The 14,896-nt window shown below is 40.8% G+C and overlaps 1 protein-coding gene across 6 annotated transcripts in view; it reads left to right on the forward strand.

The window, feature by feature from the left end:
• The window catches only part of Gabra5 (gamma-aminobutyric acid type A receptor subunit alpha5), a 102,006-nt gene that overhangs the window by 17,046 nt on the left and 70,064 nt on the right, over window positions 1-14,896 (forward strand). For all 6 annotated transcript variants that reach the window (XM_021167136.3, XM_029480225.2, XM_029480224.2 and 3 more), the window contains 3 exons: window positions 2,249-2,370; window positions 3,978-4,045; window positions 4,150-4,370. In XM_021167136.3, the coding sequence (XP_021022795.1) occupies window positions 2,249-2,370; window positions 3,978-4,045; window positions 4,150-4,370 (411 nt within the window). The remainder of the gene's footprint in view (window positions 1-2,248; window positions 2,371-3,977; window positions 4,046-4,149; window positions 4,371-14,896) is intronic.

A 14,896-nucleotide genomic window follows, 5' to 3' on the forward strand; every position in this document is an offset into this window, starting at 1 on the left:
TACAATTCCCAGAATAGTGTACAGTTTATAAATTCTGGACTACCTATTATGTCATTTTTATGTTTAAGACTTTTGGGTGAAGTTCCTTGGGTACCTTAAATAGCAGAAAATAGATGAATGTGTGAGGAGTGACAATGTTGTTCCCTTTAGTTGTATATTCTCATATGTTAATTTTTAAATTGAAGAAACACTGAGACCCTTCCCTTGCTAGGCATCTGGAAATTGCCTTAAATTGGAAAACCAGACTGACAATCTCTGAATGCCTTGAAAAGCAGACTATAAGGCCAGACTTTTGGGGACCAGTTTTTAGTCAACAAGGCAAGACCAGAGGATAACATTCTTCTTATGAATTCCACATGCCTCAAGGCTTTTCAACCCCCTACTAGCTATGGGGGCTCCATTCTTCCTTCTGAAGAATGAAATTATCACAGGTATTAGAAATGAGAGGCACATAGTATAGCCAGGTGATAGCACCTGCCTTTAATTTTGGCACTCAGGAGGCAGAGGCAGGTGGGTCTCTGTGAGTTCAAGGCTAGCCTGGTCTGGGCTACAAAATAAGTTTCAGGATAACCAGAGCTATACAAAGAGACCTTGTCGCAAATAAATGAGGAGGGGGTGGTGTGGAGAGAAGAGAAGAGAAGAAAGAAAGAAATTAAAAGTTCTCAGTATTTTAAAATAAAAGAATAAAATATTCACATTTGTGGGTTCTGTACTAACAGGACTGAATTTTAGCTTGTGCTAGCTTCAGCTGTACTCATTTTAGTGGTGATGTGAAATTTAGATCAAGGGAATTTTATGCTTATTCTAAAGGGACTTGCTTTGGGGCCAGTAAAGGATTGATCTGCTTGGATGCAATCAATGAAAATGCATGGTTTTCAAGAGCAGAGTAGGGAAAGGGCATGTGCATTCTGACCTCAGCTTCTCACAGGGAGATGGCAACTTTGATTTCAACAACTGCGTGAAAGAAAGTGCTTATGCAGATTTGGCATCCTACAGCCAGGCTTCTGGGGGAAGTGCCAGGAATCATGTGCTCTTTTTCTGAGAGCCAAGAGTACTGAATTTCATCCAGTAATCTGCCTTGAGTCTGTGAAGCCAAGACCATCTTGCACGTCAAGTGCTGATTGCACATCTGAAATCAACGGAAATAAATGGAGGAGTCTCTGTTGTCTTCAGGCACACTCTAGTCTCCTGGGTATGTAGACTTTCTGTCCCCCAGCTAGTCTCCTTGGCTTGTTCAGCATTGCTCCAGGTAGATACTGAGGTCAGAACTGCTGCGTGTCTGCCATACTAAGTTCTTGGAACTTGGCTGTGGGATGCCAGGTCTGCACATCTTCCTGTGAGAAGCTGAGGTAGAATGCAAGTGCCCTTTCCCCACTTGGCTCTTGAAAACCATGCATTTTCGTTGATTGCATCTAAGTGGGTCGATTCTTGCTTCCATCTCCAGCTTCCCCTTATTTTATAGTCTGGAAGACTTCACACCAGAATATTCTTTGAATATTTTTGTACCTTTTCTGAAGGCCAGCCTGCTAGTAAGGGTGCAGTGAGATCTGTGCTCACTGTCTTGTCTTCCAACTCAGGTAAATTTCTTATATAAAGTTTTGAGATATGATTTCACTGTGTAGGCCAGGATGGTCTTGAGATCTGCTTGCCTCTGCAGCCTGAGTTCTGGGATTGAAGTTGTGTGCTACCAGACCATTCTTGGGTTGAAATTTTTAGCCTCCCTGTTCTTATTGATGACTTGCAAACTCATTTTTGTTATTTAAAGAAAAGTTCCAAAATACCATGAGATTTCATCATTCTTCTAGTCCTCAGAGGCTCTTGTTTTTTTGTTTGTTTTTTGTTTTTCGTTTTTTTGTTTTGTTTTTGTTTTCAAAACGTGGCTATAGCATTGATAGCCACAGTCTGCGATGCAGCATATCACAGCCACAGAACACTCTCCTGTAAGAGTAGCCTGGCATTTAGAAAAGAAACATGGACCTTCAGCTCTTCAAAAAAAAAGTGAGGAACCAGGAACATGATGTTAAGTTTAAGTTGGCAGCCATTTGGCCTAGAGCAGAAGAAAGAATAGTCAAGATCCAGGGCTCATTAAAGGAATCCAGTGACCAGCCAAGGCAGTGTGGGCGGTATGTTTCTCAGATGCCAGTCCTCCAAGGTCAGATGCCATGTGAGTATTGTGTTCCTGTCTTGAAAAAAATATTTATACAAAGCAAATGGAATTTTCTCCTTCTTTCCTTTCTCTGTTTAAAAGCTTTTCACAAATGCCAACTAGTTCTGTACAAGACGAGACCAATGACAACATCACAATATTCACCAGGATCTTGGACGGACTCTTGGATGGCTATGACAACAGACTGCGGCCTGGGCTGGGAGGTGAGTGTGTTTCCAGCTGAGGCTCGTGAAAGTCCAGGGAGAAATCTCCCTTAACCATAAAGATACTCTAACTGAAATTTACATAACTTCTAAGAGAATTACTTTGTCAGGATTCTGAGTTTAAAACCAATCTATATCATGTCCTGTTATCATTTTACAGATCCATGAAGCTGGAGGAAAGTGGTCTCCTTAACAAAGTGTTCAGACTCTCTGTTTTCCGAATAATCAGATAGTCCATTCTGGTTCCTTAGGAGAGAACTGAGTTCATAGGTGCTGTTAAAGCTGAGTACCCAATAATAAAACAGCCCCAAGTCCCTTATCTGTAAATGTGCATCAGAAGTCCATTGTCCACTGCAGTTTTTATTCATATCTCTACATCATGAGTGTATGATTTCTCACTGAGATCATAGTTAAGGTATTTACAATGTCTCTGCATATCTAAAGGGGAAAGCTGCTGAACCCCAGTGAAGGTCTAAAAGAGAAACCACTTCTAAACTCTGCATCTACTACCTTTGCTCCTGTACATACAAACTATGAGGTTTCCACCCTTTGCCAGAGGCATTCTTGAAGTAAAATGAGTTCTCTAGTGTTTGTATTATTAATGAAGATTTTTTAAAAAGCACAGATTTGTATTCAAAGATTTTAGGGCAAGAAAAGTCCTCTCAGGTTTGGCCACATCTCTCTAAGCCACTGAAAGACATTATCGGGCTCAGTGCCTGATGGTCCCATCTGTTTGCACATTCAGAGGGCCCAAGCATAGAGAGGACTGTTGAGCCACCAGAAACTCAGGAGTTTTATTCAGGCGGTCTGTGCCACTACTACTCCTTCATCAGAGAGCCTAATGGGATGATCCGAATCAGAGAGTTCAGTAGGATTGTATCTTATCCAGAAGGCAGGCCCTTCAATCACACTACCCAGACATGGCAAATTAGTGGATTATCACCAGAAGAGGAGCTCCAGGCAAACTGATCCCACTGTGACATCAGGCTGCTTGGAGTGCTTTAGTGTGGGTGGTGATAGGTTCTGACCCATGGAAAACATTAGTTCCCTGCCCCAGTATTATTGATCCTTTTGATCAATTCTGTATATCCCATTACTTTAATAATATAGTAGGACCCTGTGACAGGAGTTTTAAACAACTCACAATGTCATCTAAGGAGGAGTGGTTCTTTTTTTCAAGCCATACTTGTGTTGGTGTGCACCAAAGCCCTTTCTCATTACCCCTTTCTTGAAGCCACCTAATGCTTCCAGCTTTATTTGGAGATTAACTCAAGTCGGGATCCAGAGCAGGATGTCCTTCGAGCTCCAGGTTTAGGAGTATCTTCATTCATTAACTCCCATCTCAGTCCACATCTATTGAGGACAACTCCCAGGGAGAGAGGTACCATGAGCCCTAGGCCATTTTCCTAATGATGGATACACTATTTGATCTGTAGTTTGAAGCAGTCCAGGTCCATTGAGTATTGCTCAAGTTTTCTATGTTTCCAAAACACAAAAGTGTGTCACAATTACAAAGAATGAATTTGGGCACTACATTGAGAACAACAACACAGTATAGAGGAGGTTCTTGGTAAGGCAGTGCAAAGCAACCTATGTCTGTGTTTCAGAGCGAATCACGCAGGTGCGAACAGACATCTATGTTACCAGCTTTGGCCCAGTGTCCGACACGGAAATGGTAGGTACCAAAGCCTGGCTAACACAGACAATTCCCACACTGAATTAACTGTGGTAAGGAACTCTCCCACTGAGATGTCACCCTGATGTCTTCTTGTGCATTAGGAATATACCATTGATGTGTTTTTCCGACAAAGCTGGAAAGATGAAAGGCTGCGGTTTAAGGGGCCCATGCAACGTCTTCCTCTCAACAACCTTCTTGCCAGCAAAATCTGGACTCCAGACACATTCTTCCACAATGGGAAGAAGTCCATTGCACACAACATGACGACACCCAACAAGCTGCTGAGGCTGGAGGATGATGGCACGCTTCTCTACACCATGCGGTAAGCAGTTAAGTACCCTGGGTAGTAGGTCAGGTCACCTGATGTTGTCCTGGACATATGTGGACAAGGCTCAGTGGCTAAGGGGTATGTAGATGATTTGAAGGTTGCACATGCTGCAGAGTTGTGATGTACAGGCACAATGAGTGCTCATGCTTTGAGAAGTACAGATACTAAGGCTAGATCAAATTGTTTCCCTGGAATGCAGAGGTCCACGGCCATCAGCATCTGAACTCATTTTTATTTTTGATAGGTGCTCAAGAGCATCCTTTGAAGTTGCTACTCAGATAATGAAAGAAGGAAATTGTATTTTATACAAATTTTATTAAGAACCTAAGATGAACCCCCTTTTTTTGGTTGAGTTGTACAGATTTTTAAAGGTTTGAAACCCCATTTCTTATGTTTTGATGTAAGATTAAAATACTAAGAATAAGCTATAATATTTATAACTTAAAATGATATTCATCACTCTAATTCTGATTTCAGTTAATCAATGAATTGATCAAAGAGCAAGAGTCCTTCATAACTTTCAGTTTCCATGGTAAAACTAAGTAGGCTTCGGGAAATGATTTCAAAGTTATAGAAAACAAAACAAAATAAAAATCAGAAGGCTACATTTCCAAACCCTGCCACACATTCATCTGGGTATCTGTGGAGATTTTTTTTCAAAAATAACTTTAATATATTTAATATTGGAAAATAATATAGCTATTCTCATGGAGGCTGTGTTTTGAATTATAGGCACATGACCATATGGTCCTGCACCTATCTTACAGCAAAACTTGACTTGTAGCAAGGAATGATAGAAAGCAAGCTTGTGATACACATCTTGGTATCTCATTTTCTGCCCAACCCTTCATTTCTCTTCACACTGCTCTTGAACTTGTGCCTGTCAGTGGACATAGCATGTATGAGTATGTGTCTCTAAATTGCACATTCTCCATGCAAAGAAGTCTGTGGGGGAGTTGAGGAACAGCGACAATACTGAGAATAAACCCTAGGTCAGTATCCTATGGAAAAGTGTCTGTAAGGGAACTCAATACAGCAGAGAAAGGTGCAAGATAGAGTAGGAGCTCATGTAGGAAGCTAGGGGGGTACTCTGCTTTGGGGTAAAGGATTGAAGAGGTTATTTTGTGAGTAACATTTTGTCCATATAATAAAGATACCTACCATCTCATTAGATAATTGTCCTTGAGTCTCATTTTCAAGAGAATAGTTAGATCCAAAATATCAGCCATACATCATAAAATGTGCAGCTTTCCTCAGAGCAGTGTGATGCCACACTCTGGTGCACATCGCCTATGTGAGGAGTGGAGTTGGATACACTATAGAGAGGGAGAATGGACAAGATAGGGGGTCCCTCACTGAGTATCATTTTCAAGGTACAGACAACATATCCTTCCATTCTCAAAGAGTTGTGCTAGCCAAGCGCAGGCAAACACCTTCATGTTTAATGTTTGGAGCAAATGAGGCTGGAGGAGTTTGGTAACCACCTCAGGATCACAGAGCCATCAAAGGGCCAGCCACAATTTCAGCCATATCCATGCTGGATTCATCACAATTGACAACTGGAGCACAGCCACATTCTTACTGGATCTAGGAAAGTCCTATTAGTACAGCTTTCAAGTACCATGCCCAGAAGGAAGGTAAGCGTGATGAGCTGCCTGTGGCAGTAATGAGTGGTTGTTTATGCAGAGTAAGGCTGCTAATGAGCTGCAAAGCTGATAATGAGTTTCCTTTCTCTCGGTCTACAACATTTGAGAAGTGAAATCGTTCTTGAAACTGCTGTGCATCTTAGTGTGCTAAAGCTGTCTTGGTTGGGTTTCTACTGCGGTGATAAACACAGAAAGCAAGGTGAGGAGGAAGGGACTCATTTCAGTTTATATTTCTATGTACCAATCCATCAGAGAAGGAAATCGGACCAGGAACTCAAGTGAACCAGGAGGCCATGGGGGAGTGCTGTTCACTGGCTTACTGTTCACAGCCTTCTTAGTCTGCTTTCTTATGCAACCCTTGACCACCTTTCTGAGGTGGCATCCCCAATAGTGGGCTGGGCCCTCCTACAGCAATCACAAATCAAAACATTACCCCACAGACTTGCCTACAAAACAATCTTTTTTTTAAAAAAAAAAGGATTTATTTTATTTATTTCACTAATATGAGTACACTGTTGCTGTCTTCAGACACACCAGAAGGGACATGAGATTCCATTACAGATCATTATGAGCCACCACATGCTGGGAATTGAACTTAGAACCTCTGGAAGAACAGTCAGTCCTCTTAACCGCTGAGCCGTCTCTCAAGCTCCACAGAACAATCTTCTCATTTTAGATTGCTTCTTTCCCAGATATGTCTAAGTTTGTGTTAAGATAACAAAAACCAACCAGCATGTTACTGCTTTACCAAAGACAATGAATTGACAGTACAAATTACTGTCAACTCACAGAGCACATGCTGGCAAAGGAAGATCTGGTAACCACCTATCATGGCTATTTGGGGGAGTGTTGCATGTAATAATTATAAAATCAACCCACGCTGTTGCTGGCTACTCTGTGGCTGTGGCAGTCTCTTTGCCCCCATGGACTCCATGAGACAGCCACCCAACTTCTCTTGGTTCACTTGCCTCTGATCTGCTTGTATCTTCCCAGCCATTTGCCCCCTGTGGCTCGCTATCACAAATTCCCATAACTCAGTAAAATCAAAACTCTAGAGGCTTGTAATTTATCAGTCAGATTTATAATAGTAAATTCTCAACTCACAAAACCCCCATACAATGAATTCAGAGCCAATTGATATTGATACAAGCTGCCCACCTAGATTGGATAAACTGTCCTAAATTATTCTATTGCTTCCATGGTATTCATAGCTTCCTGTGGCTATTTCAAGCCATGTGGATCTGGTTCGTCTTCTTCCTCCATCTTCTCTGTCCTTCCATCTGTCTGTTCCCTGTTCCCTGTTCTCTCTCTCTCTCTCTCTCTCTCTCTCTCTCTCTCTCTCTCTCTCTCTCTCTCTCTCTCTCTCTCAAAATCTCAGCTCTGCCTTTCTTTTTCATTGCCCAATCCCATACTCTAGTCTTATATTTCACCTGCCCGCACCTGAGTATCCTCAGCAATCCACAGGGGAACAGCTTTTGTGTTCAGTACTGAGGTCATCAGACCCGGCATTGTAGTTCAGATCTTGAATGTCCTTCCATGGCCAGTATGCTAAAGGATTAACTGTCTAAGCAGCAATATTGGGAAGAGGTAGAATCTTCAAGAGATGTAAAATAGTCAAGTCAGGGGGTAGCTTTCCTCTTCCTCTCTTCAGCTCCAAATAATGAGACACGTGGTGTGGCTCTGCCATACATTCCTGTCATTATGTTCTGTCTTGCAACAAGCCCATAACAATGGAGCCAACAGGTCATTACTGCAATCTCCAAAACCATGAGCCACAAAGAACCTTTTCTCTTTGTAAACTGATATTTTGCAGGCATTTGTTACAGGAACAGATAACAAGTTAACACACCATATAAACGAGTGTTTTTTCCTTGGTGCTGTGATTCCTATGTGTATCCACCCTGGGGATACCATAAGAAACATGCTGTAAACATCTGTACAGAAATGTGTATTATGATATTGCTCATGACACCCAACCATAGAATTTTACAATGGACACATTTTTAAAGTAAAATTTTGTCCCCAATCTTCTTTATCTAACTCAAAAGATGTGGTGTGGTAAAGGCATGGTGTCCTTTATGCTCTAAGGCAGACCTAAAAATATTTAAAAACAATAGTCACTGTCTTATAAAATGAAGCTACCCCAGCATAGTAAAACCCAATATAAACCAAAGAAGTGCCTGTGCTTCTATCCCCACCACGCTGCAGAAATCCTTTCAGTCAGCACTGAGATCTTTCAAGCCATTGTTGATGCAGTTTCCCCAAGTGCCTGCTTTCTGACACATTTAAGAGGAGCAAATAGTTAGTGGAGGACCTGAAAACTATTTAGGGCTGCACCAGTGGGCCATTGTTTCCATGATATAAAGACAAACTTTGCCAAGCAGCTCTAGGAAGCCTAAGGAGAGCCCCTGACATTTCTCATTATCTTTAGAAAAAAGTCACTTTTGGCCGTGAGTGTATCTCAGAGGAAATTTTGTGAGTTTAGCGTGTATGAGACCCCAGGCTGCATTCCCAGCACCAAACAATGGGACACACAGGAAACCCAATATAAATTCAGAGACTTACAATGTTGTTTTAAGGATTATTTTTTTAGTAAACCCATTGTAAATGGAAAGTGTTCTGAGTTGAAGATGACTTTCGTTCCCTCAGGCTGGTGGATAAGGTTTGTAGTGGCATCTTACATGTTTTTGATATTTTCCCACAAGCACAAGGCTCCTGTGAACATAGCTCTCTGTCACTGCAGAGATTTATATTATATATTATAGATTTATTATAGATTTATATTATACATTTATAGCTAGAAAAATTAACCAAACACTAAAATGTGTGTGCATATGCAAATGTAAACATCTCTACATAATCATGGTCCAACAATTTCAGACTGCAGTATGCGAAGCCAGAAGAGGACTAATATAAAATTCAAAATATTGCTTCTCCTGAGTGTCTCACTTTCATACCCTCTTCCTGTCAAATCTGCAAATCAAACATGGGAAGTTAGAGACTGTAACCAATGACTTCTGCTAGGACACCTCCAGCACACACCCTCCCAAGAGCTGTGTACCCAAGCACTGATGTGCAGGTCAATTCTAAGGAAGCCCCCACAGAGATGCCCAAAGCCTTTCTACCTAGGATCATGGAACTGAGGGATAATGTCTCCAAAAACCTGCTGTTGCTCTCCAAGAGTGTTGCTATGACCAGCCCATGTAATTGCTTTTTATTTTCTGGCTGGAACTTTCTGACAACACTGCATGGAAGGTGAGCTTGGAGGACCTCTGGGCAAGCTCCTACAGCTCAGGGTGTGGTCTCAACCTGTGATTTGATGTATCTTATAAGTAGCTCACTTGGCTACCAATTGCTGCTTTTCCTTTTCCTTTCCCCTGCACCCTCTGAACACGCGTGCTCTGAAAGATAATGCAGTAAGCACGACTTCAGGGAACACAGCACTGAATAACGGGCTCCTGGCTGAAGTTGTTAGTCTGTTGGGCAAAAAAAAAAAAAAAAAAACACCAAAGGCAAGAAAGGAGTAATAGGAGAAGGCTTGCAGCACCAGAGTCCTGCCTATGTCAGGAACCAGAAGCTCTTCCACCTAGGATCCTTTCTTGCCTGTGCTGCAAAAGACCTGGGCAGGAACACTGGAGTATTGACAGTCTTACCATTGTATCAAAGCACATGGCAGAACAGCAGCTGCCAGCACTGTCTGCATCAAGTGCCTCTCCAGTTTCCCTCCACTCAGTGAGTTTGCCCTCGGCTATTTTACTTTGAAGACAGCATATTTAAAAACAAAAACAAAACTATTGTATTACTCTTTTTTTTTTTAAATAGTAGCATATATTAATTATGCAAAATAATAGCTTTCATTGTGAAATTTTCATAATACATATAATGTATTTTGACCACACTCACCTCTGTCACTGTCTGTTTTTTTTTTTTTTTTATATCTTCTGATACAGTAAGAACTTTAGGTCTTAAGACGTTTTGTTGAGAATGATGGTAGAATAAATATGCCCACTGGAGGGCAGTATATTCATAGTTCAACTCAAAGATTGGCATCATCCTTTGGTTATAGTGTGACATAAGGGAACTACACACTTTATAAATATCTGACTTATGGGTAATATATTTGAACAGTATGATACCATTTATAGCTAGAAAATTTTAACTGGACAGTTACATGTGTGTATGCACATGCAGATGTAAACATCTGCACATAATATAACCCAGTGTCTATGTATTCTGGGACTGGGGAGATGGTTTAGTGGTACAGTGCTTTCTTTAAAGAATGAGGACTTGACTTCAGATCACAATATGCAAAAACAAAAACAAAAAAGCTCATATGTGAAGGCCTTGTCCCACATCTAATCCCGGCACTGCAAAGCAAAGATAGGAGGACCCTGGACTCCACTGTGAGACAGGCTTGACAATCAGTGAACTTACATTCAGTTGAGAGACACTGTCTAAAAGGAGTAAAGTGGGGAGTGACTAACATAGACTCTTGTCCCCCCAACACACACACTTAAACAAGACCAAAGCAAAACAAACAAACAAACAAACAAACAAATCACCTTATAAACTAGGGGCTGTAGAGTTGGATCAGTGGTTAAGAGCACATGTCATTCTTCCAGAGGACCTGAGTTCAATTCACAGAACCCACATCCACCTATCACTTCAGTCCCAGGAGATCTCAGGCCTTCTTCTGACCTCTGGCATCAGTAATATATGCGGTACACAGACATATGCAGGCCAAGCACTCATATACACCATATAAAAATTATAAAATAACACATGTATTTAAGAAGCACAAGGCATAATAGTAGAACACAGAGTCAAAATTAATATTTAAGAGGGTAGAATGTATCATGTGTCTGTGTGTCTAACATACAGTGTATGTTTAACACACACACGTATACACACACATACACACACACACACACACACATATACGTCTCCCACAGATTTTAAGTGGCTTATTTCTTCAAAATCTATTTTGTTCTATAATGTAACATACATTGGAAACCATTTATGGGTCTTAAACATATTTATGTGGCGTAAAAAATTTCAGAATAAGCATTGTTTACTCTGAAACTGTGACACATTGTGTTCCGTTATATAGTTATTTCCCCTTCATGCAACTGTACAAAGTTCATGATACTTCAATTTTCTATTTATGATAAAATATACTTTGGATTTATTCTAGAAATTGGAGAAAAGGTAAGCGAACATTTTGAAGTTGTTCTCTAGAGAGTCTGCTGTCCTCATTCCCACCAACATTAAATGTAGTGATTTCTTTAATTACTTCCTCCCTTACTCTATATGTGAAGGTGAAGTGGCAGTCTTTCCATGAGATGCATTAGCAACCAGTCTGTTTTTTAAAACTTGCAAGCAGTCACTCATTATACAATCTAATAGCATCACCTCTCTTCTTCCGTTCTTTCCTGTAAGGTTTAGAGAAGCCCCCTTTTCACGGATTGATTTCAATGCACTCATTTCGGAGCCTGGGGTCTGGAGCCTGGCATGCATCTCTTTGCTCTCATTTTCCTGTTTTCTCCAAGTTCACTGTAAACCTGTAATCATCATTACTCAACTCCCCATTCATTGGCTCCTAGCCCTCCTAGACATGACTCTGAAGCTTGCTCCTCTGGCTAGTCTGCTCCAACTACCTCACCTTTTTGCACTCTGGGATTTCAACATGCTGAGTAGCACACTGTTAGTTTAGCCAGGGCTCCATGTTTAACACCTTTGAAAGGGGCCTATCACACAGCCCAGATCGCACATAGTAAAAAAACAAAAACAAAACCCAAAAAACAAACAAATCAAACCCCATAAACAAAATAGCAACAGTAACAACAAATACACCTGCACCCAACATGATTTTTCTGGACGTTACAACACAACACAACACAGCCGTTATTTACCTCGTTTCACATTGTGCTTTGTATGAGAAGTCACCTGTAGGTGAGATAAAGTCTACCAGAAAGATGTGCAGCAAAGTGTGTCTTGAAAGTTCTCTTGTTTTTAGCTTACGGAATCATGTGCTTCATTATGATGTTTTCATCCATACATCATGGTACTTACTGCCTGCCCTTATTTGTCATCTAACTCTCCTCCCATTTCACCCTCACTTGTCCTCTTCCTCCTCGCAAATATTCCCCATTCTGCCTTTATGTACATGTGTGCGGCATGTACAGATGGTTAAATCTGTATCCAGCATATGAAAGACAACTTCTGTCTCTCTCGCATATCCAAGTATCATGTCTTGTCTCCCCACCTCCCCTTTTCCAATCTTTTATTTTATAGTTCCTCTTCTAATAACAACATAAATTATTACAGACATAAAAGAACACAGGTAGCCTTTGTCTTTCTGAGTCTTGCTTACTTTGCTTAATATGATGGTCTTTGATCCAATTTTCCTGCAAATTACATCATTTCATTCTTCTTGATGGAAAAATAAAAACTCCAGTGTGTATCTGTAACACATTTTGTTGATCCATTCATCTGTTGGTGGACATCTTGACTGGTGCCCTATCCTGGGCATTGTGAGAAGGACTTCAATAAACATGGATGTGTCTGTATGTGTGTGGTATGTTGATTTAGAATTCCTTGGATATGCTCCATTTTTAGTTCCTTGAGGATCTTCCCCACTGATTTTCATAGTGGTGCCCAAATTTACATCCTTAGTAGCAGTGAATGTATCATCTTCCCCCACATCTTTGCAAGTATTTCTTGTAAATTGTTTTCTTGGTAGTCACATGGCTAGTGTGTGATGAAATTCTAGTGTGGAATAAATTCACATTTCCCTAGAGACTGAACATTTTCAACCTTTTCTTTTCAAATATTCTGTGGGCATTTGTATTTCTTCTTATGAACGCTATTTATTCAATTCATTTACCCAATTTATCTCCTAACCTTTATTTTCATGATTCTATTATGCATTGTATAATATAATTTGCCTCCCACCTTATTGCCAAGAGACCCCTGCTACTTCCATGTTTGTGGTCCACTGTAGTTAGCGTTTCTTTCGTGAGCATGGGTAGGGAGGCAGGGTGTTACTTGCTTAAGCTACAAAAATGAAGAATGTAACTCCCTCACTTCCATCAACCATAAACTGCCTCAGGGAGGACTAGGGCTTATGACCTTTTCCTTGATCAATGACAGAATGCCGATGAGCCCAGTCATCTGTTGCTGTGAGTTCATGGATTCAATACCCATGGCATGGCCAAAAGATAGATTAGCAAACCCTCCTTCCCATCCTCTGGCTTTTCATCTTACTTCTAACATCTCCTTAGCAATGTTCTCTGAGCATTGGAGAGGTGCTATAGATGTCCAGTTTATGGTTGAGCACTCCATAGTCACTTTTTCTCAGCACTCTCATCAGTTAAGAATCTCTGCACTGATGGAACACAGGGGCCCCAATGGAAAAGCTAGAGAAAGCACCCAAGGAGCTGAAGGGGTCTGCAACCCTATAGGTGGAACAACAATATGAACCAGTACCCCCAGAGCTTGTGTCTCTAGCTGCATATGTAGCAGAAAATGGCTTAGTAGGCCATCACTGGGAAGAGAAGCCCCTTGGTATTGCAAACTTTATATGCCCCAGTACAGGGGAACGCCGGGGCCAAGAAGTTGGAGTGGGTGGGTAGGGGAGCAGGGTTGGGGGAGGGTATAGGGAATTTTCTGGATAGCATTTGAAATGTATATAAAGAAAATATCTAATAAAAAAATTTAAAAAAGGAATCTCTGCACTAACCAATGTCCACTTCAAGAATATGTTTTTTTTTTAACCAACATTAAGCATAAACTATGGATGTAAACATGAACATTTAGATGGCTTTGTGACACCATGTCCATATAGCAGGACAACAGGAGGTTTTCCCATAGGATCTATGACATCCATAGTCATGGACATTTGACCGGTTTTACAGAACTGGGCACCAAGTGCCCCTTGGAGTACTGAGTCTTCCCACTCAATTCACAACCAAGAGCAATAGCAGTAAACTGTAAGGTTTGGGGAGGGTCTGTGAGACCCCACTGACAGCTCAAAGGTACTTGGCACTTAGCTTTTTACTTCACAGTCTGTGGTTTCTGAGAAAGGCACTGCCACCACCCCTCATTATAGGCTAACTCCAACTAAACATCTTTTATATATTTAGACATATATTTCAGGAAGATTTCACCATAGTAGGCTTCCATATGGCACATTCAATGGTTACTCATCCTTCCTCCTACTTCTTCTACTCTCCTCTCCCATCCAGCAGCCCACTTAACTCTTCCTATGCGATTCTTCTCTCTTCATACCACCTGGGTTTTATCTCCTTTTCATTAATGTCTGCCAGTAGCCTCATACTGTTTTCTGTGTTCTACAGAGATAGCAGTTTAGACACACATATCCAAATAACCAAATCTAGCATCCACACATGAGAGGGAATGCTCAGCAATTGTCCCTCCGGGTCAGTGTTATTTCACTTGGAGTGATTATTTCCAGTTTCATCCATTTACCTGCAAATTTCAGGATTTTGTTCTTCTTTTTAACGGAATGATGGTCTATTGTATATATGTGCCACATTTTTACTATAGTATTATTCATTATCCATTTACCAATTGAAAAATGTTTAGTCTGTTTGCATTTTTTTTGCCCACTGTGAATAGAGCAGAAGTGAGTAAGAATCCGCAAGTATCTCTACAGAAGGATACTCTTTTAGGTATATGCTAAAGAGTGGTAAGGAGCATGTGGTAGATAAATGTCTAGCTTTTTGAGGAAACCCACTTGAGTTTCATAGTTGCTATACCAGTTTGCATCATCAACAGCCATAAAAGAGTGTTTCCCTTTCCCCAAATTCATGTGGGCATATTGTCTTTTCTGTTTGCTTGTTTAGTTAATAT

This window comes from Mus caroli, unplaced genomic scaffold (assembly GCF_978045245.1).
Source record: "Mus caroli unplaced genomic scaffold, Mus_caroli_1 scaffold_8, whole genome shotgun sequence".
NCBI classification, from domain to species: domain Eukaryota; kingdom Metazoa; phylum Chordata; class Mammalia; order Rodentia; family Muridae; genus Mus; species Mus caroli.